The following is a 23,615-nucleotide window of genomic DNA, read 5'->3' as shown; positions in this document are numbered from 1 at the left end:
AATTAATTTCCCTATAAATAGTGACCCTTTTATACAAAGCCTTTATCCCTCTAACCTTCTTTGGGAGCCTGTAAGGGAAAAAGGAAGCACAGGAAATTCATATTATACACTTTTCAGTCCCAAACTTGCACCAGGACAGGTGTGAATTAGCCCCGGGATGATGGCATAGCCATAGGGAAAGGGGTTCTGACAGCTACACATGCGTTTTAGCTGAATGCAGCCCCTGCATGGCAGCTGGCTGCCGCAGCATCCTCCTCCGCAGCTGCAATGAGCTGCTGCCCTCTGCAGAGATGGCACACGCACGCACGTATGTTTGGGAAAATTGCAAAACTATAATATCCCTTCCCCCTTTTAGCATCATTTGTTTATCACTGCAAACCAAGGAGGGCTGTTTTTGCAGTAGCAGCAGTACCGCTGTGGCTGTGATAGGCTTTGGGTGCAGCCCGGCAGCATGACCTCAAGAGATTTTATTGCTTTTCCAGTTATTTCAGTAGATCCCATAAAAGATTTTACCCAAGCTCACCCGCTTTTCTGAGCCACACGGCAAGCTCAATTGGATTTATTCCCTGGTGGTTTTGTCCCTGTGCTCCGGAGTGGAGGGGAGCCTGCCTGTGCACAGCGTGCAGGCTGCAGCCTGTGGAAATCCTCAACCCATCTGCTTTCAGATCAAATTAACCCAACCTCCAGCTTTTCCTTGGTTCTAAGTACACGGAAGAGGCATTTTCAGCACTCGCCCAGTCTGGCTGCCTCTATTTTAGGCTGCAAAGATCGATGTGGGCAGGTCACTAGCCCCACTGGTCTAGTCCTGTGGCAGTAATTCAGATTAACTTTTGAGAAACCAGGGGCTAAAATGCTGCTGCGAAGCAGTTTTGACTTAAGTGGAACAAGTGATGTAAAACAAGCCCCGGTAGAACCCTGGACATGCTGGAGTCCTCTGGTGAGTCTAAAAAGAGCCCACAAGGGACAGGAAGGTACCAAACATACAATTTAACTCAAGGAGCCTGTTTTCCATGCAGACCACCTGCTTATCTCCCAGGACTGTGGGGATATTCTATCATTTCTCTTCGGTACCTCATGTGACAGACCTTTCCTGCTGCTGCAGAGGCTCCTGCCAGTTTTGGGACATGCTGTGCAACCACATGCAGGTGCCACAGCAGGTCCTCACTCCATGTGAGCAGGCACGGAGAGCGTCCATCTCCTCCAAAGCCACAGTGAGGGGCTACATGGGGATATCTGGATTGTGACTGCTTGGGGCCAGCTCCAGAGCCAGTCCTGGGGTAAAGACCTAACGGCTTCCCTGAACCTATACATCCCACATTGGCTTAAATGAAATGCAGAGGGAATTTCAGCCTCGGTTTTCCCCTGGCTAGGCTTGTGCTTGAGAGTGTTGTGCAGAAAAAGCTCAGGCTTTGATTTCCCAGTCCCAAACAGGTTAACATGATTATATTTTCATAAAAACATTCAAAAGAGTTTGGAATTCTTGGGGGACTTCTGTCTCTGAGGCTCTGAAAACTGTCAGGGTTCATTCTGCACCTCTTCAGGCATGGCCAGGCTGGCAGATTCCTGTCTCTGGGAGCTGCCTCCCTAAACCCATCATCAGCATTTTGGCCAGTGTCACTCTTGGGTGTGAACTTAGCCTTCCAGACTCAAGGCTTGGCTGCGGCTCTCCTTTTTCTACGTTTCCCCTCTCTCTCTTCTCTCCTTCCCACCTCTAATACTTACCCCCTTCCTCCATCAGGTGCTTTCTACCCTCCTCAACACCAGTTTTCTTGCTTCTTGAACATGACTGTCACTCAAGATCATCATTCAGGACTCCCTGCTTTGAGCAGGACATCACAAGGCTCTCTGCCTTCACCCAGCACCTACAAGGTACGTGCACATTCACTGAGAGGGGATTCCTCTGCCTTAGAACCCCTCCAGGCTGATGTCCTCCAAACCTCATGCATTTTGTAAGCCACTGTGCATCAGAGGAATCCTGTAATAGCAAAAGCAGCAGCAAGCAAATTGATAACCCTGGAGGGTTCAATCTCAAAGCAGCAGTGGACCGCCTGCTGCAGTGCTCTGGCTGCAACTCCTCCGTAAGTTACCTTTATGGTTGAGAACAAAAGTTTTACTCCTATCAGCCCTGCTTAGGGGCTAGGCAACCTGTTCCCCCGTTCCTCTTACTCCCAAGCATTTTACTCCACCCCAGAGCACACCAGGTGATTCACAGAGCAGCTGCATACTAGCCCCAACTATTTACAGTCTATAAAATTATTGTAGACATGACCCAGTAGAGCAGAGCAGTAAAAAGGGAAGAGCGAGAAAGCCCCAGGGACAGGGTGATACAACCAGTGATGTACTGCAGCTGCTGTATCCTGGTCGATCATGATTTATTACATATGGGCAGGATGGAAGAAATGAGTTTTAGGAGGCAGAATAAGGAAGAACATCAGAGGGTGCAATGACTAGAGTTGGTTTGAGAGCTAAAAAGCTGCGCAGCTCATCTGAGATGTGGGACAGAGTCTGGCTTGTGTTGATTTTTATTTTTTATTTCTTTGTAGAGTCCCACAGAAATTCTGTGATGTGCCAGCACTCAGCACGAGGGGAGATGCTTGATGTGTTCCTCACAGCAGCCTCAGGAAGTGATCTGATATACATCAGCCTGGCTGAAAAGGCGTTATGAATAACTCAGTAGGGAGTCAGTTTATTCTTAGGAGTGGTGAAATGACTGAAGTTATATCCCACAGAGGGAAACGCAGGACATTCTTATGGGCTCACTCCTTTTCTTCAAAAATAAAACACAATAGAAACAATTTCCAATTTTGAGAGAGATCTATCATTAGCACTACTGTTGAGTTTGGCAAAGCCAACACAAGACTGTAATTAAGAATTAGGCCTTCTACAGCATGGGGCAATCAAAACACCCTTGCTCCTTCAGCTGCTTTCAGCAGTTTCAGCAGTGGATAAGAATCACAGGTACCTGGAAAGAGAACAGAAAGACAGGAAGTTACTTGGAATAGTGCAGGCTAGAAGATACGAGGGGAAACCACCCCTCTTGAACTTTCAACTACATTTCCCTTTCTTCCTAGCATCTCTAGAAGTAATGTGAGGTTTTACTGCATCGAGGCACAGGAAGCTGGCGGCATCTGCATGAGTGATGGTGGCAATGGCATTTGACCCAATCTGCGAGCAGGAAGCAGCTGTAGGGCACATCCCTACAAGGTGAGCCATGGTGTGAATTTACGGCATGTGGAAATAGCACTCCCCAGGCTGGTACTGCAGGGTCTGCCCAGAGCCACTTCTCCCTCCATCAAACTGAGGTACGTTACTCACGCCAGTCCTGGGACAAGAGTACACATCTGGCCAGCAAAATCATGCCCTATTTTGCCTCTTGATTACTTGTTTGTGCAGCTGGACACAAATTTACAGGCCTGGCCCTCCCATCCCATCTGCCCAGATGGGTGCTGTCCCCTGTATGCCCATGGATGCTGCACTGGCCCACGCATGGTCCCCAACAGTGCAGAGAGAAAAGTCATGGCTGGAGCCACCTGCATTGTATGTATATCCCCCTTTCCACCCCTCAAACAGATGAAGGTTTATCCAGTATGATAACTGAAGTCCTAGCTGATACCAGCACAGTAAGAAAGGAAATCTGGAGTAAAAATTCCCTGTTATTGGCAATATGCAGTCAGTACTTTAATATAACCCTTTGTTTAGCCTTGTCATGCAATTCCAGGAAATTATTCTAGTATCATCTTTCCGAACGCATTCAAAGGACACAGACGGGCTTGCACGGATATATATTCTGCACTGAGCCAAAACATGACTGTCTTACAGAAAATACACTGTGTATACAAGGACTGACACAAATATTTTCAGAAACCCATATATGATCAGGCATTACTGAGGACAGAGGAAAGCAGCAGACTCACCTCACTGTCAGAGCCAAGTGTCTTTCAGTGGGGAAAGTGACGAGCCCCCATGGCTTATGCAGCAACTGCTCCCAAGGGAATCTTTACAGATTTCCTGAGGAAGAAAACAAACAGCAACTGCCATTAGATAGTTTAATGACTGCAGCATTTCCGCAGCCACCCTTAAACTGATTAAAGATCGTAAGTTTCAAACCTGGAGGTCTAACACAAGGCACCCAAATCTCTTTTTAGACAGTTCATTGGACCATCTTTCATTTTTAGTGCTACTGAGCAGCAGGTAGTCAGCTTTTCTCAAAACTAAACCTCCTTTTCAGATGCCTACAAGGGGACAGAGATGCTTATTTATTAAGTTTCAAGACTGCTTAGACAACACCAGCCTAGGCTTCCTTTTGCTGGTCTCTGAAGTCTCTTTATTTGTCAAATGCCACATGAGCACATTTTGAAGCAAAACCACTACAAATCCACCTCACTGGGAGGCTCCCATCACAGTATCCTTGCTTTCTATTAGCCAATGTAGCAGTAACACTACAAAGATGCCTGCTTGCCTATGTTTGCCTAAGCAAACAGCATCAGAATACGCTGTAAAACATTGCTAAAAAAAAGAAAAAACCCCGAACACTTATTTGCCTCGACAGCACATCCACCAATAAACAAGAAAGTGCTGCCACAAGAGCTGTGCTATGTCTGACCTCACTTCCTTCATGCTTGTTCATAAACGTGGCTGATAATCTTAACCCAGTTAGTTGCCAGAGCTAATACAGAGCAGTAAAATCATAACGAAAGATGACATAGCTATGAGACGAGTGGTGGAGAGCTGGTAAGGCTACACAGTGGAGGTTGAGATGGACACCAGCTTGTGAGTGTTGTCTCCACCTCCTTTCCTTCACCAGCTGGTGCTTCTTGGTGGTTTGAGTGTGGAGAGGAAAGACGAAAGGCAAGCTATGCACCAGCATACGTACCCCGTGCCCAGCGAGCCCCTGTCTGCAGCTGCACAGCAGCAGCACGCCAGCTCTGCTCAGCCTGGATGACCCAGCACCTTCACCGCAGGCACAGAGAGCAGCACTCCTAAGTGAGCATGGCTGGTGTGGGCCATCTGATGTCTTCATTTGCTGAGCTAGAAAAAAAAAAAAAAAAGAAAAAGAATAAAGAGAGATGTAAACAAACCAGAAGGCAGGCAGTGGAGCAGCTGGCATCACCTTCTCAGCCTGATTTGAAAGGGTTTTTTCTTAAAACACAGGTTCTTCCACACAATCCTCTCATTTTGAGGGCAATTCTAAGGAAATGAGTAAATCTGCTTGCTTAGGCTGTGAGTAAAGATACCCTCACAGAGTGACATGAAATGACTTAGCAGGGAAGAGAGACTCATCCCGAGAGCTTTCAAAACACATCACAGATCTGTAAGTGCTTGAACAGACACAAACACCAGCAGCACTAACTGCTGACCACTCACCTCCCAGACTCTGGGCTTTATACAAACCTGATGGGGTAGGGTTTATGTCCCATGTTGCTTTGTAGGATGCAACTTTGCTATCACAGTCTTGATTTCACATTGGCTTCTTGGGCATCCTCTTCCACCCTGAGCATGACAGCATGGAGCAGGGAAGGAGCTCACGTGTGAAGGAGTTGCTGATGCACGTTCAAATCTGGTGCCTTCCCAAGGGGCCCTAAGCCTCCTGGCCGAGGAACCTCAGTGCATGCACAGATGTTCCTGCTGAAGGTAAACCCAGGTGCCGTCTGAGAAAACCCCTGCGAGCTGAGTGCGTCCTGCATGGTCCCTTGATCCGGACTTGCATGAAGCTACAGCACCAAAATTTCTACTGACCTCTAAGCAGTGGGCAAAAGTCCAAACCTTGCAAGCTGCTGAGAAATCTCACATTTCAGTGGTCACACACCAGGTGACTCATGTGACTGGAGACACAAATGGTTTCCTGGTGCTGCAGCAACATGAGGAGTGCAAAGCAAGAGAGGGAGCATTACTGGGGTGAAGCTGAGCAAGGCAGAGTGATTTAATTAAAAAAGACCCCAGAGCTTCTCCTGTCATGCTCTTGAGGCAGACTTCATTTGCACAAAATCAAATGAATGTAAGTATACAGACTTCAGAGTTTTGATTAACGCTCCGAGAACCTGCATATCCCACCATGGTACGCCAGTGTGTTATTCACCTCTGACATATCACTGACACAGGGGAGCGAAGAGAAATAGAGATCATCATTTCTGCGGACTACAAATGGGAAGGTTTTGCCACTGTGGCTCAGAAATAGCATCAACAGTGACTGATATAGTGCAGTTCCAAAAGGAACATTTTTAGGGGAAAAAGCTTAGCTACGAGCAAGAGGTATCATAGTCAAAGTATTTTTCCTACGGCATGACATTATCGATAAATGTGGTTCAGCCTGTGGAGCTTGAATTTATAATGCAGGTGGTTTGGGAACACCTAGAACTTAGCTTTGGGGAAAACAACCGCATTTCAACTGTTTGTTACATTAGTGCTCAGAACATTGCTGTGAACAGTTTCACTGTTGATTCTAAGAAATCCTACTTAATTTTAAATGTTTCTTTTAAATCTCTCCTCCCTCCCACACACAGATATTTTCAGTTTTCCCCACAGCTCTCAGAAAAAAAAAACCCCAACAATGTACCAGTTCTTTCACACTCCCCTCACTGAGATTCTGGTTTTATTTCAAACTTTCATGCATCAAGTGAAGAAAAACCAAGGATCTGAGCCTGTCAATGCAAGAGCAACAGGTCTGTGACCTGAGGGTATCTTTTGGCCCAGTGGCAAGTATCAATCCTACAATGCGGCCCAACTGTGAGACAAGTGGTACCCAGCATATTGTGCAAGGTCGTCTCCTGTATGTGTCCAAGACCTGTAGAAATGTCACATGTCAGTCACTTGTGGAAATTGAAGGCACCCAGCCTTCCACCTTGGAGTAGGAGTGATTGTCAGCACACACCTAGCAGCAAAGCTGGACAGGCAGTTTGCTGTAGCTCTCTGAAATCAAAACAGAATTTTCTTAAAGTTAATAGGAATCAACGCCTAAACCTTTGCTCTGCCAGAAATAACTGGTTGAAAGAGCACTTTGTTGCCTTCCACTGTAAATTGAGCTCTTCGAAATAAAGGACAGTAGCTTATTTGGAGATGAGGAACGCTGCTGCTCTTTTTCCAAAGCTTTCTCACAGCAAGATTTATGGCACTGTACTTATTTATGGTTTCCTATTTATTCATTTTTTGTGACTCATTTTTTGTGGTACATCACCAGTTTATGGGTACAGTCAGGGAATGCTACAGCTGGTCAGAGTTAAAAGGATACTGTGCCTAGCTGCTCACCAACTCACCCTGACAATATAAGCAGGATAGGAAACAGGTACAGGTGGAAAGACACCAGCAGATCTGACAGGCCTCTAACCTCCTCCCCCTCAGGTCATTTCCACCAGTGGATGTGAAGAACCAGCAGCTATAACATGTTAAGGTTAAAAAAGCTGCAGCTGGAAGAGCTCATCTGGCACCATGTTCCTGGCAAGCTGTAAATCGCAGGAGAAGTTTGTGAAAAGGCTGGAAAGAGAATCCACATCTCCCAGTCCTCACTCTGGTGATTTCATCCTGGTGTTCTGGGTGATAAATGCAGCCATTAAGCACACTGTTAGCTTCCATGCTGTTGGATGGCAGTGCTGGCCAACAGCTCCACCCTGAAAAAAAAATAACTTAAACTGTAATAGTCCTCTAACCAGCTCAACCATTTTACAGTTACCTGATTCCACAGATACATGCTAAAATAGAGATGCCACTCAGGGTGTTGCATTTAGGCGATTTACATTGACTTCAGCTGAATGCTTCTTAATCTTTATAAAAATACATTGGACAAGTTAGCAGGTTAGATATGACCAGGGTATATGTCTCATAGGCCAACGGTAGGGTTAACTTGCCAGCTGTTAGTGTTCCCAGTGTGCCTCGCTGAAACCACAGCCTGAGTTCAGGGCATGCAAGGCAGCTTCAGTGGTTCTCACCTCTTTGACAACATTTCAACAGAGAACCTTCCACCATGAAAACAACTTTTTGCTCGCTTCACAAGACGCAGAAAGAGACAGCCCATTTCAGTTGTGGCCTTTTTCAGGCAGACCTCACACTAGAATCTCACTACAATTTTTTCACATCCTGCAGCTAGTCATGAAACCAAAGTATAAAGTCATAAAAAGGAAAACAAACTATAAAAAAAAAGTGACACTATTTTGCAGAACAGCACACTTATGTCCCTCTTCATAGGACCTGAACACGACAGCTGCTTTCAGAGGTGAGTACCTAGGCTCCATGAAGTGTGTTAAGCAACTCTAGTGCTTTCAGGCATTTCTTTTTATTCCTGCTCCAGCAGAAGGGTGATCTTGCCTCCCTCTAATGTCAGCTGTCCTTACGGAGAGTTTGAGCTGAGCTGTTTGCTGGTGAATGGGAATAGTGGGTGCAGGGACACAAGGATGTCCCAAGGATCGTAACCTTCAGGAGAAAAGAGGGGAAACTGGCAGTGGCACTTGGCTTCAGGGGCACAATATGAGCAGGACAAATCTGCCAGAGTCCCTTTCTGCACCATCTGTACATGAAAAAAGAGACTTTGGAAGAATTAAATACTTGATCTGGGTAACCTGATGAACTAGGGACAGAGCTAAAACTGAAATGCAGGAGTCTTCATTAGAAGCTTAGTTTTTAACAGCAGTTTTAACCTTGTTTTTGTGCTCTGCTACATGGACACAGTTTTGACTTGCCTTTTTGATAACAGCAGTTCATTCATAAAGGCAAGCAGCACATGAGTTTACTGAAAGAGGAGACAGATCAAATTCAGTGCCGTTAGGCCTTCACAGAGGAGCCCTCATACCTGCATAGAACACCATCGACTCCAAGGGGTCTCCAGACAGATCTGCAAGTCCTTCTGCTCAGATGCGACAGAAAGATCTGTGACTTTGTTTCTCACATCAGAATTGTAATGTTTTGGTAGTTTTAATGGAAGGAACAGAATGAAGAGAATTAGCTGTTATTACAGACAGTGTGGATGCCTTTGCTACTAAGAAGTGAAAAAAGATATTTACAGTAAAGGGTAAATAAAGTCATCAGTCTATTTACAGTAAAGGGTAAATAAAGTCATCAGTCTCTGTGCCTGGTATTTTAAAATGTGAACGTGTAGATAACTATTGGCACAAATGTGAAAGACTAGGAACAATGCAATTGGGAAACACACAAACAACAATCATTATTTATGACCTTAGAAAATTGGATCTCACTTATCTAAATTAGAGTTCTAAGTCACTTCTGCTAGATGAGAATCTGCTATGTCACTTTTGCAGCATCTGCACAATAGATTTATCATTTTTTAATCAAAATGTGGCAAGAACACTTCTTTTGGGATCTTATCTTTCACGTTTGATACCAAGAAACTTTGTTTAGAGCTATTCTACATAGTTTGTGCAACCAGTTTCCAGTGGGTGGGTGAGGAGGGTATGAAGTTCAAGCAGAGATTTGGGAATGGTAACTGAAAAAACCAAAACCATCTCCTTGTTCTGCCTACTCATGCTTTTACCATATTTTCAGAGCTGTTCATCTCCTTCTCCTGACTTCCAAAAATGTAATTCTTATTTCAAAAGCAAGTAAATTGGCACTTTAAGTCCCTTGAATTAGCCTGTTTCTTGCGTACAAGTACTACGTCACGGCCTTTTCATCTGCTGGAAGCTGGATTGCTTTCTTAGAACAACTTCCTAAGGGAAGGAGGCATACGTGACCACACGGAGCAAGAGTTTGCTGCTAATAACTGTGGAAGACGTATTTGTACATATTTGGTCATATTTGCACGGTCCTATTTGACAGGGTGGCAGAAATATCAGAGATCTTACAATGCCTAGTTTGCCAAATTAGGGTGTCCTGAGAGAAGAGAAAGTCATTCTTTGTCTTACATGGGAGACAAGCTGCAGTGCTGCCCATGTTATTCTCAAAGCAAAGAGGATATATAGGAGACAGTGCTTGAAAACTGCCCCAGTTACACTGTAGGACAATACAAGCAGCCTGCAGCTGGCAGCTCACAACAGCTCATAACTGTCAGCAACAGTTGGCATAAGTAAATTGATTGAACCTACTCTCTACCCAAGCAAATAAGGAGAAAAGCAGTTATTAATTTTAATTAATTATAAATTGTGACAAGCAAGGGCTAAGGAAAGCCATGGAAGGAGTCTTTGGAAAGATATAGAAAGACATACAACTTCTGAGGGAAGAAAAGGAGCCACTGAAGAAAGCAGAGGCATTACTGACCTCAAACAAAAACCAGGAGAGATTAAAGGATGGGCACCAGAACAAGAACCCTATGTATACTTTGAACTTAAAGCTGAACCCCCATGGACCTCTGAGTTCAGATTCCTGAGACTCCTGACTAATGAAATGTTATTGGCACCTAACATGTTCCTGCTCAGCTTTGTTTAGTAGTAAACTTATCTAGTTAAGCTTGTCTGTCAGAGGATAGACTAAGTTACTGGACAGCTCAGATGCTAACTACTCAGATTTATAACTTAGCAGCAGCAGGAAGAAACCTAAATCCAAGATTGCAATCAACCACAAAACACAAGTCCTTAAAAAATAAAGCAGACTAAGTAATTTTCACGGCTTTTCAACACACAAAACTAAACCTAAGACAAATCAGACAGAATTCAAGGCTTCAGGACCCTGGTCTCTACTTCATTCCACACCAAAACAACCCACAACAGGAAGTTTCAGTTGGGCAGATTTACTGAGAGCAGCAGCTCAGCACAGGTGCCTCCACAAACAGATGAACCCAGTGAAAAGCTCTGTTTGAGTGGTGCAAACCAACAGCTTGATGCCTTTCAGATCCTACATCAAGGCTCAGAAAAATCTTTCTTGCAGCCTGAAGGCAATAAGAGAGATACTAAATGGCGTCTTATGGAACTGCTTTTAAATGATCGCTTTTCAGAACTTACCTGTATTTACTCAGTCCAGCAGCCTTCAGTAAGACATCACACAGGCTCCAGATTCTCTGTGCAACCCCAGCTCTGCACAATGTGGGCAGACAACGCAATTCCCTTCTTTCTCTTGGGTGATGCACCTGCCTCAAGCCCTGTAGAGACAGATGTGTTTCCAGTGTCCATGGCTTACTGAAGGTCTCATCTGAGAGCCCTAGGAGCCACACAAATTCCAGTGGAAGCCCGAAAACAAGGAACACCAAACTGCTTTGAGAAGCCAACGTTAGCATGTGCAATCAGCTGAAAATCTGTCGGCAGCTCTACAGACACTGACAAAACCTGAGGAATGGCAGGTGCACAGATCTTTCTCAGGCTGTGTGCATGGCTAACCCCACTTCAGTATCCCAAAGCAGCAGCCCTGACCTGTTTAACATACAGATGTTAATAAAGCTGGTTCTGACAAGACTTTCGGCTGAGACTGCAACGACTGGGTATCAAAATGCCACTGTGGCATGGTTTGCCATCAGCCCCCAATATAACAATTAATTTTCTAATAAAAACTTTATTTTCATGAGGTGCAATGGGCAGGTAATGAGTCCTTTAGAACTTTTTTATTGTGTAGTATGAGTCATCCAGAAATGTTCAATATTCTACAGTTATTGATTCACTTAGCTTAACCCCTTCAAGCAGAGGCGTGAAAGACAGACACAGTAACTTGAGTTGATCCACACAAGAAAATCCAATGATTTAGTTCTGGCCATTAGATGAAAGCTCACCTTGTACCCAAAATGCACAAATTGCCAATGTTTGTAACAGAAAAGCCACTTACAGAGGAAAATTACATCAATTTGTCCAAGCGTACTGAACTATAAAAACAGCTCCCTAGAGAAAGAAAAATAGAACAGTACTCTCTATTTTAAAAACACAACAAAAGGCAAACTGCAATGCAACTAGGCACAAGTCTATCAAATGCTGCTATCATGGGCAGTATCCACTCTATTTCAATTTGCATAACTGCTCACTGGAAAACATATCTTTGTTTCAAAGGTAGACTTCTTTTTATTAGTTAAGGACAGTATTCTAAGTGCATCTTCCTTGACTTAACAGTGAATTGCAGTCTTCTAGGCAGACAAAACCCAATCAAGTGCATGCTACAAAAAAAACCAAAAACCCACCCTAAAACCATTATAATGTGAAAAATTAAAAACATTACAACGTAAAATTAAAAATGGAGCTTTGTTCACCTTTTTCTTGGCTGACCACTACAATGGAAAAATTGGATTATCAGGAGCACAAGTCTGGTTGTCAAAGTAACTTCTATTGTGCCTCCTGGAGCCATCCTGAACCCTGTTGTGTCCTTGTCCTCAGTAGCATTTTGCAGTAACTGATGAATTGCACTAAAATATATCCTAGGGACAGTTTTAAATATTGCTTTTCATTGTTACAACAGCTGTTTTCATTCTTCAATATTGTAACGAGGTTGACAGAACTTAAGATTCTTTTTGTAAATTTATCACATCTTAGTTTTCTCTTCATAGCATTGTCTTTTCTATTTCTCATTGTCTTTCCATTTTTCACCTCTTTAACACTGTTGTCCCTCTGCAACGACGAATGCAGAGCTACAATAATCTCAGTGAAATCTCCTACCTCACTCTAAAACTTGTAGTGTTGTCAAGCCCAAGAATTGATTTCCCACACGAGAGAAGCATATACACGTAAAGAGTTCACGACATTTGCCTTGATTTTAGAACCTTAAAGATTTGCTCTTGTCAGTTTTACGCCATGGTCACAAGATGACTATTAACATATACCACATGAAACAGGCAGGGCTCCCAAACAATAACCTGGCTGGGGAACGCAGCCCAGCACCATGAGCATGGTAACTAAACCTGCTTTAGCGCAGCTCTTGGCATTCACCTGCTGCTACACTAGCAAACAGCATGGGAGTTCAGCTCCAGCTTTGTCAGTATGATACAGCCAAGCACAGCACAACTTCACCTGCTTTCCTTAAGCCAAACAAGGCCAGAACATCCCGACCCACAAAAAGGATACAGCAGCTGCTGCTGAAGTCGGTCAGGAGCACAGCTACCTAACAATTCTGAAAACCCTGGGTAGCCACTTTAAAAACCCTGATCTGCTAACTTCAGCCTCAAACAACGTTAAAACCTGTACATATAAACACAGCCTTTTCCTTTATTTTCTGTATACCTAGTGGACTTTTAGGCAAATATATATGCCTTGGATAATGTATTTCTACATGGTCTTCCGACGAACTGCATGGAGACAAGTTCAGGAATAAACTGATGTATCTCTCACTTAAATCCTAGCAAGGCAGTGAGTTGTAAATGGTCTTCAGTTTGGTCTGGGCAACTGCAAGCTTCTTCTCAATAGCAACCACACACATCAACAGCCCTCTTTGCCAAGCGACATGTTATGTGCTCACAAAAAAATCTGCCCCTTGTCTTTTTAACTATGCCTCAAGACCATTTGCGACGCACAAAAATGGGAGATCTATGCTACTGCTGCCTGTGTGCAACCAATTTTATAAATATTAAGCTGAATTTGAGGTCTTCAGCTCTCATAATCACAAGGTATCTTTCCTGGCAACTAAGAAAAAAGATTAAAAATAGTTTATCTTACAGTTTGCAACCATGCCATCAGAAACTTTTCAGAGAATCAATCAAAAGCAGTAGCCTTGCAGAACTGCCATACTGGCCTTGTAATTTTTATGCCTTTATGTTTTAAACTTTTATGTTTAAATAAAGGTACCATTATCACAAATTCGGAGCAATTGTACAAATCTACTTTCTGTCATTAAGAAGTGGTTCACTGCAGAACCACCCAACTGCTGTTTGTCACAAAGGGACTGCTCCTTAATAAAAGGATATGGACAAAAATGTTTTAGAAATGTAAGACATGAAATTATTTATTTATTTTTTAATAAAAGACAAACATTCATGCCACATGATGAAGTCAACTAGTAATTTTCCCTGCAGCTTTTCCTTTATTTTTAGGCTAGTCCCCAAAAAAACTGTTAATGTTTGTCAACAGCCCATACTTTGGAGAAAAACCAGGTCTCTTGACTATCTGGACTGTAGACATTAATCCAGCCCACACCTATTTGCTAATGACCCAATAGCAATTTTCTCATGTGATTCTTAGCAGGTCTTATGGTTTGTCCTTGCCACAGTTTGCTCAGCTGTATTATGAAACCTACGGTGCCTGGTACTGCCACAGACATGCTGTGAGATTTCATGTTTTGTGAAGGCCACTGACATCCTAAGAAAAGACATAATATAGCAACTGCAAATCCTAACAGCAGTTCACGTATGTAAAAGGATGCACAAAGTGAAGCAGCACATGTATGGAGCTGCTGGCAATCAAAGGATGAATCTGATCCTACTGAAATGCTAAGAGCATTGCAAGTGACTTTAGCACAGCCAATTAACCTCAGATACTCATAAGGTCCCAATAAAGGAAGTGCAAAGATCCCTCAAAGACTTAACTCCATGTTCATGGGAAGCATGGAAGACTCTAACAGTTTCCTCTGGCTTCTGGGCTCAGAAATCCTTCAGACCAGACTGGTACCTCTTCAGTAATGGCCCCTCTTTCAGTGTCACCTCACAACAATGAGATTGCAAGGACTAGTCCTGAGCAGCATACCTTCTGAATGCATAGGTGATCCACGATGTGTTGGTGCTTACAGATGTTAACATCAGGTAAGGCTGTCACTAAAAGACACAGGGTCTCATATGGTAGATTAAAATAATTAGCTCTGGGGCTTTGGTAGTCTTGAGGGTGCGTTGTTTACATGAAGGTACGTGACCACACAGGGCTGAAAACAAGAGTGCAGTTCTTGATTTGCAAGTGTCTAGAAGCACCAAGAAGGATTAGAGCCCATTTCTAGTGGGCATAGTGCAAGCACAAACCTCACCCCCCTGACCTACTGCACTGATCTAAGGTGGCATTGACCACAGCAAAAGGATGCACTGAAAGGGAAAGCAGCCTGGGTGACAATGAACAATTACAGAAACATGAGGCTGCAGATATTAACCATGTGTATTTATAGATTTCTTAGTTCAAGCAAACATAATTATCCGCTCGCCAACACACCACCTACCCCACCTGTATCATTTGCTTTGTCCCATTACCCTTCCTAAACTCTTTAAGAAGTATTTCTTTTCAGAGGGAACTGGGTTGAGAAATGTACCTGTCAAAGTTGATTAGACAGAATGGGAAATGAGCATTCAAGTACCACACAGGCAGAAAGGGCAAAATTCCAGCAATGGAACAGGCAACATCTTCCTGTTTCATCATACTTCACTCGCGTGCCCAGGAAGAAAACATGAAAGACAGTCTAGACTTCCATGAATGTAGTACCTATAGGCTGTCCTTAAAAAAAAACCAAAACAGATACGCACACAAAAAGAAGAGAGAAAAAATTATTGTTGTTGGGCTGTCAAGGCCAAAAAAAGCAGACCTTGGAGACAACTACTATCCTTAGTGATGATCCATGTTAGAATTAACATAGTTCCCAAAGGGAAAACTAGAAAAACAGGTGAAGTTTTCCATATTTTTTTTTCAAAGAAAGGAATAAAATATTTTTCATTCTTTTGACTACTAATTCTCAGCAGTCGTTATAGTATTTCTTGTGATTACTTTGACTCTTATTATGATTCAAGACCTTAAAGTCTAGGACACATAATAGGTGCCAAAAAGATTTTTTTTATCAATCAAAAAGCAAACCACGCACACATACACAGAAGTCAATCTGTATCACTTGTCAGTTTTGTATCACTATTAATTTATAGTAGTCATCTGAGATACTTGGGCATTTTAACAAAGGTCTGCTTTACAATCAGATTCAATGCAAGCAGACACCATGGAGCCCTAACAGAGAAGGAAGGCTGAGGTGGGAGGAGGTAAGAGAGGACGAGGCTGGAAATATAGCTTATGCCTCTGCCCAGAGAAATGGAACAAGGTAAGTTCATTTGAGATGCTAATGACTGGTTGTTATTTCCACACTGAAAACGTTTGAGAAACCTACCTGAAACCAGACAGCAGCATCACTGTCTGTCTTCAAGCACTGTATGCCAGGGAAATGCATGTGCCTGCGTACACATACGTTTATCCCTGACTGGGGGATCCTGGGTCTACTCTCAGCTCTGCTGCCTGCTTGTTAAACTTGGTCAACACCGTTAAACCTACATTCTCAAACGCAGGTACGTTTGTATTTAGGCACTGAAGCTTGAAAACTCTGGTTTCCCTTTCTGTCCATCTGATTTCTGCAACAGTATCATGGGAGAAATTAGTTACGTACTGCAAAGGGAAGAGCCAAAATTAATTCAACTGTTCCTCACTTTAATGTTCCTCACTTTCTATATTATCCTAAACAACATAACTGGCATAAACAGCATCACTCTAAATTACTGTTTTCTGTTAGGGCATGAACAATCTTGGTTTAAAAACCAAGCTTTTCAAGCCAAGTGGTTTTGTAAGTGACTCCAGATGCCAACAGCTTGCTATTTAAGTATGAAATAAGTAGTAACTATCAGAGAAGGACACAATGCCTCCTTCCCACTTCAGTTGCATTTTACAAGTTACCTTTTGAAAAGCACTCAGTGAGTTATTGCCGATAAAACACTCCACCATAGTTTCTCACTGTGATGGCTGCTCCACACTCATGTAAGAGAGGGAATTGTGTAAGAGAGGGAAGTTTTCCTTTTTCTCATGGTGCTGTGGCCTCAGCAGACTGGTCCTGGTCAAAGTTAATAACAGTAGCTCAACTTTGCAGGGATCAGAGTACACGGGAACCTCAAGCCTGGTGAGCTGCAGCATGTAGAGAGCTATTTACAAGCCACCCCTGAGCACACATAGTCAAGACAGGTCAATCCAGCCAGCGAAGAGTCATGATCTTCACATTCCAGATGGCAAACACAAAAGGGGCAAAAAAGCATGCAGTTTTAATTCATAGCCACTAATTAAAGAAAGCGATACAGTTCCACAGGAAAGAAAAAAAAAAAAAAAGTACAGCTTTAGATGTTTGCAAAGGCTGGAGAGGCAAGCCACAAGCCAAAACACTTGTGTCTTCTACTCCTCTTCAAAGAAATAGTCAGCGTATTTGCTGCATTACTGTTCCTTCTAAGTCAATGTTCTGTTTAAGTTGCACTTGGAGTTCTGCTTCATAATTCTATTTTTTTATGATGCCACCTTCTAAGTTTAAGATTAAGATTTAAGCTAATAATTTCATTCAAATCTAGTGTTTTAGTGAGTTGGTCTCACCCTTAGAAGTCCTCCCTCCACCATTAAGACAAGCCATGAATCACTGGAGAGTTATTAATTACCAAAACCCACTCAAACTTTACAAGGACCAGTGCAAGAAGTTTCTTAAACATACCCACTTTAACGCTTGTAAAAATGACTTCGCATTCTTATCTCCAAGGTGACTTACAAAAATGTCCGAGTCAATAGAAAAATCTGTTATTAGAGCAGATTTAGACCATAACAATAAATATATGCTTAAAACACAACATACTTTTTATTGGTATAATTTTCTGACTTGCATCTTCTGAGAGCCTTCAGAAGACACAGAAGCTACAAACTTCATATGAAGTGAAGTTAAAAGCTGTCTGACATAACAGTGACTAACACTGGTGAAGACAGACAACATCAAGTACCACCTGAATATCCAGGTGATATCAAATATACTTACAGTCTTGCTTATTCATTTAGTGTTTACAAAAATACTTCTCTAGGGATGTGTTTTATACAATTATTCTTTCAATATAGAGAATAAAGCCAGCCTAAATCAATAGACAATGAGAAGCAATCAAGAGGCAATGTGGAATACATTCTTAAAACAAGATCAACTTGATTGTTTTAATGTTCAAACACTGAAATACGGGGACATTGAGAAGGCAACGGGAACTGCAGGCTCTCTTAACAAGAAAGCTGAAGCAATTTAAACACATTTTTAAAAAAACAACAAAAACACAAGAGGTGGATTTTGAAATCTGGAACCAAAGAGGTTACCTAATAAGTCAGACTCTTACTGTCTGAACTGAAAGATACAATGATTTGCTTACTGCTTCTCGATTCTCAGTGATGACCTTAGAAGTGCACCCAGCATTTTATTTTTTTTTTTATAAATTTTGAAATTGAAAGCAATTCAATAAAGCCATTAAAACACTGATGTGAAAAAGCTTAGGAACATTTTAATACTCTTGTCCTTGCATATTTTACTACTTGAGAAAAGTTAGAGGATGTCTTTTCAACTTTAAACCTTTGCTGTTTCCTCACTTTTGCTAGGTTAATTGTAGAGGAATCTTAGTGGCATCCATGTGGGAAAGGCCAAGGAAAAAAGTATTCCCTCAGGGCAGTATAAATGTGCTAGGAAAAATACTAACATTAATTAAAGCATCAGAAACCAGGTAATTTTAAAAAGCCTGCTCAGCCCAGGATTTTCTACCACTTGATTAAAAAGAAAATGCTCCCAGCTTTAGTCTATTATTAATTTTTCTTTCCCAATTCTTGAGGGCAAAGAAGACAGAAAGCAGAATAATGTGGTAAAGAAAAAGTCTAGGCTAGAAAATCCCTTAAGGCAAAGGCATAAACTTTCAAGTTCAATATACTAAACCCACAAAATGACATAGCTAAATTCTGCCCTCAAATGCCAACAGCAAACAGCATTTTAATGAGAAATAGATGGATATACACGAACCAAGTTCAACAACTGCAAGTTCTCAAGAGCAAATACTGACCCACATGTTTTCTCATTTTACAAGTCCTTTCACATGGCTGTCTCCAAGGCACATCTGCACAAACCATGGAGTTAGCACATCTTACCAGGTTACCACCTGCGAGCCTCACAGTAACTGAGTGTGCATGCTGAAGCTTGTCCCAGCTGCAAAGTAAAACAGGTTAATTTACATCACGTGCACTACATTAATTTGCTATACTCTGCAAGAAAGAATGGCAGGAGCCTGCGCACAGTCAGTTATTTCAGCTGACTGGCTGTAGCTTTACAAGATGTGCAAACTCTATTGCTGGTGATCAGGCAACTATATCCCTACTCCGTAAAAGGATAAAAGATGAACAAAAGCTTGAATGCTTAGATTATCAGCTGTCCAAACCTGCAGGCAAACAGCATCACTGAAATCCAGGAACTTTTAGTTGTAGTACAGCAGGAAAGCACGGTCACTGTACAGTAGGAGTCAGAAAGCAACCTTTGACATAAGCTCACATATCAATACACATTGAATCTAGAACAGGCAGGCAAAGATAACAAACTTTAAAACCCTTATCAAATATACTGAACTGCAGTATTATTACAGCACTGTATTCCCATATGAGGAATGGAGGCTGAACCAGGCAGATTTTGATATCTGCAGTTAGATGAAGGATGTTTCTCCAAGGAAACAATACTGTAGTAGCACTAAATTTTAACTTTCTCAGTGAGTTTAGTCACTGGTATCTTTTTAAATGATTTTTTTTTGTTTTGTTTCATTTCCAAAGCTCAGGTGATCATAAAAAATTAAATGCCAAACTAGACCCTGTTCTTTGGAAACAAATGCTGTTAGTGCCAGCACTTCATGTTTCTATAAACTAGTTTCATCACTCAAACTGTAAGATTTTTCCCCACAGAATACTGTAACAAGTTAATTTACAAGCATTTATATGCATCTTTGAATATCACATGTTATCACAGATTTGACTAAGACACATGGCTAAGCCTGTACACACACAGGAGGCCTTTGAAGTGTGCAACTACCCTACCAAAACAGAGGTTAAACCTAGCCTTGCCCAAACCTTCTCAAATGCACAAACTAAGCCAAAACAGTGCTAAAAGCCCTGATGGTGAGATGTATCTGTGATCTGCCCTGACACACAACAGCAGAAGCTTGCAATTGATGTGAAACAATGCCCTCCCTATTGCTCAGGGTGAGCAGGTAACAAGACACTTCACCTGCTCTCTTAGTGCTGAACTCAGCCAGGACACAGAAAATATTTTAAAGCGCTAAGACTGAAGTACAATACATCAATCACTACTAATAAAATTAATGTGTCCACTTCTTGCAATACAGTTCCTGCATTCTCTTAATTTCTCTCCCTGATGGCCTCTTGTTTCCACTTCCCTGCCTCTGCTTAACATCACACTGACCTCTGCTCCCTGCATCCTAGCTGGATGAGCTGGGCCAGCCCGTCACAGCTGAAGCAGACTGGAATCAGCTATTCTGCATTTACCAGCAAAAAAGTTGCAAATTTTTTTGAAGTGTCATCATTTTTACTGCAACAAATTTCTCAGGATTTCAGAAAACAAGTCTGATATTTTTAAATTTCTCTGAGCATAGCTGGATCCAGCTGTACTTTACTTTTTGAAACATACAGGCAAAATGTGAACAGGGTGCAACAGAAGGCTGATTTAATCTGTGCTGGGTGGTTGATTCCTTCTGAAGAAGAATCTAATGCATTAGACTTCTCAAACGCTGCAGGATAAGCTGTTAAGTTTCCTTGCCAGGCATTGAGTTATTTCCTTAGGATAAAAGACCCTTTTCCCCTTTCACTCTGTCATGGTTTAGCCCTCCTTGTGTCTTAAAAACATGTAAGAAATACACCTCCCAGTCCCCACTTTGTAAACCCTCTGAGGTAGGTTAAGACAGGTTACTTACCCTTCTGCCTGGCTCTCTCCTGACATATAAATGCTTTCACATAAACATGATGGTATGATAGCAATTTGTGCAATGTTATTTCTCTGGCTACTCTCAGTGCTACTTAAGACAGGCTTGTGGAATGCTGGTGAGAAACATAGTCAGTGAATTGGTACCCAACTCTTTTTTTACCCCCCTCCAGTAAGTGAAGAAAATATGTAGGATAGAAAAGGAGGGGGAGGGGAAATTAGTCATTTATAACACGACAGCACTATATAATCTTGAAAAAAGGATGCATGGTTGTAACTACAGATTAACTACACTCTTTACAGGTACCAAGGCTTTCTATCTTGTTACCACTGAGTCAAAATAACTCCCTTAGGCTAAAATAAACAACAAACCCCAAGGGGGGGTGTGTGTGTGAGTGAATCAACTGCCAAGAACTACTGCCACAGAAAGTTTCCAAAGCAAAAGTACTGCTAATTTTGTATTTAAATAAAGGATACCCTCCTTCAACAGCCTGTTGAACCAGAAACTACCCATAATATTCAGTTCCACAGCTCTGCTTGGCACAGCTATGAATCAACAAGCATAACCAGCGATCCTTGCTGCATCTGGCTCACGACAAAACCTGTATCAGCTTTGTACTAAAAATAATCATGTGAGCTACATCTGAACACTGAGAATTTATGAAACACAAACTTCAGACCCTTAAAATCCCTTGAAATTCTCAGGGGGTCAAAGTACTTCTAAAGTTAAAGGCTTTGTTGCTAATGCACCAAAACACATTTTGGAGTTCAGGAACATGCCAATTCAGTTCAAGAAATACATGTGAAAACCAGATTTTAAACCTAAAGATATTGAGACTGCATTCCTAACTTTCCCCAACTATATTCCTTTGAAGAACATACATACTTGCGTTTTTTTTTCTCCAGAAAGTTGACAGCTATCTTAAGCTGACTGCTTAAAATAGCTGTCAGCTTTTTTAAGTCATTAATTCCACCAGTTATTTCTCTTCAAGAATACCAGTAAATGCAATTGACAATGGGCAAATCTGCCCTTAATGGATGTTTCACATATTTAAGAAAAAAGCCCATGTTTATGCATTGCAAGTGTGGGGCTTTTTTTTTTTTAACATGATTTTAATTCTACAACTGAATAGTCAATGCTTACAAACCACTGACCAAAGCTTTTCAACATGCGAGTATTTTACACCCATTTTGGATGGCTTGGTGTCCCTAGCTCAGTGGGTTTTCTGGGTGCTATTTGCCAGACATCAGGAGCGTGATGTCTCTCAGGAGAGGTTACCTGGGAAGGAGAGGCCCTGGAAAGTTCCCATTTCTCAGCCACAACCTTAAGATTCAATTCCAGGGCTCCACATCACAGGTCTGCCGCGCAACTGCTGGTGCCTAATAACTGCCCAGTAACTACTAGGAAGAGCCTAGTAGCACTGTTGTAACTGCCTGGTAACTACTAGTAACAGCTTTGTGTCTACCTAGTAGCTAACTACCGGTAGCTGCAGACCTCTCCCCTCACCCTGGCTGGCCCCAGCACTGCCCCCCCCCCCCCCCAGCTGCTGCTGGAGCACAAACCGGCCCCACACATCCCCCCTCCCCAGGGCCCAGCTCCCCTCAGCCCCCCTCACACCCACCCCCAGGAGAGCCAACACTCCCATTTGCCCCAGATTTTCCCCGCTGTCACCCCAGAAAGGGGTTTCATCCGGAGGCAGGGCCCACCCTCACCCTGCAGGTGATTATAATTAACATTTATAATGACAGTCTGAGGAGCACCTGCCTAGGACAGGGCTCTTACTACTCTTCTTTTCCTTTTTTCTCTCTAATTCACGTCTCATCTGAGTACTGCTCCCCACAGTCCAACGCTGCGGCGATTAAATTTGATTAAATTCTGCTTTGGATAATTATTTAGAGGGCAGTAGAGGGTGCTGTTTGTTCTCCTGTGCGGAGGATGGGGCCACCGGCCCTTCCAGCCCAGTGTCCAGGCAGGCCCCGAGCACAGAATCGCCTGCTGTGTCGGGGTCAGCCTTGCTCCCCGCTCCACAACTGGTACCTCTCCAGCTGGCTTTGAAATTCAGTGTTCCCGAGGTTTGAAAGTAGGTTTACTGCTCCAAATACATACTTAAAAAGCAGGAATCTCTCTCGCCCAGCCTCTCTTGGTCCTTTCCAACTTTCCCAGGGGGTTTTATCTTTTTTTCCCAAATCGACGGGCTTACCACTGTATTTTGACACACAGCTGGGTCTGAGACCGTGGTCCGGTGGTACCAGGGATGTGATACGCAGTCGGATGGCTCAGCTCCTCCTGTGCTGCTCGGCTGAGCACACACCACTGTGGCATCCACCAGGCTGGAAGGGGAGAAGTGAGACTGTTGTTACACTCTTATCAGCCAAAATGCCGGGGGTGGGGTGGGGGGTGTGTGTTTGTGACCTGAAAGGGTGAGGAGTGGATTGTAGTGGGTATACCACAGCTGCCTGCCCATGCAGAGACCTGGTCTCTTGTAACTCTGTCCTAGAAGGACTTTGATCTGTTGGTTTTAGTTGGCTACTAGGAAAAGAGATACTTGTTATAATTACATTATTTGTTATCTTATCCTATTCTGTTCTATAGTCTTTGTTATCTGGGGATCAGAAACAGTGTTTAGTGTGATTAATGACAGTCCAAATTGTGTCTTTTTTTTCCTAAAAAAATTAGCACTTAATTTTGAGGTGCTGAAGTACTGCTGGCAAATATATGTATCTAAAAGGCACTTAATGCGTAACAGGTGAGATCAGAGCATCCTGACATCATGGATCACAGCAGCAGAGCATTGCAATTAAAATTGTGATTGATTGTAGTAGTAATATTGTAATAAAATTGTAATAAGGTCCCACTACAGAGGCTAATTTCCTGTAGTGACTTTTCTATGCTGCGCAGTGTAAACACTGGGAGGTTTGTGCTGATGGCTCTGTGATGGCTCTGGCCTGCTTCAGGACAAGTGGAAGTGTCTGGTTGTTTGGGGAAGATTGTTCATAATCACATGAGCACCTGGATCACACTGAATTTATGGAGTTGTGGATTGATACTGTTTGTGCTTGGCACACGCGAGCAAACTATA

General features: G+C 42.7%; 1 protein-coding gene and 1 long non-coding RNA gene across 5 annotated transcripts in view; one reads left to right on the top strand and one right to left on the bottom strand.

The window, feature by feature from the left end:
* Positions 1 to 2,504: 2,504 nt before the first annotated feature.
* On the bottom strand, positions 2,505 to 22,897 carry LOC114017872 (uncharacterized). Of its 4 annotated transcripts, XR_008735226.1 has the most exons (6): positions 22,737 to 22,897; positions 10,878 to 11,014; positions 5,392 to 7,601; positions 4,874 to 5,028; positions 3,915 to 4,008; positions 2,505 to 2,962 (listed from the first exon to the last, which is right to left on the bottom strand). It is a non-coding gene; the product is annotated as an uncharacterized LOC114017872 (long non-coding RNA). The 4 variants fall into 4 exon arrangements; XR_008735223.1 differs by lacking the exon at positions 5,392 to 7,601; XR_008735227.1 differs by lacking the exons at positions 5,392 to 7,601; positions 22,737 to 22,897 and adding an exon at positions 20,528 to 20,660.
* SMYD1 (SET and MYND domain containing 1) overlaps positions 7,594 to 23,615 on the top strand; it is a 44,048-nt gene continuing 28,026 nt past the window's right edge. Inside the window, exon 1 of the mRNA XM_055727336.1 lies at positions 7,594 to 8,203. Coding sequence (XP_055583311.1) covers positions 8,160 to 8,203 — 44 coding nt within the window. The 5' untranslated portion in view covers positions 7,594 to 8,159. The remainder of the gene's footprint in view (positions 8,204 to 23,615) is intronic.

Source organism: Falco cherrug, chromosome 1 (genome assembly GCF_023634085.1).
Source record: "Falco cherrug isolate bFalChe1 chromosome 1, bFalChe1.pri, whole genome shotgun sequence".
Taxonomy (NCBI): domain Eukaryota; kingdom Metazoa; phylum Chordata; class Aves; order Falconiformes; family Falconidae; genus Falco; species Falco cherrug.
This window is presented reverse-complemented; position numbering and strand designations above follow the sequence as displayed.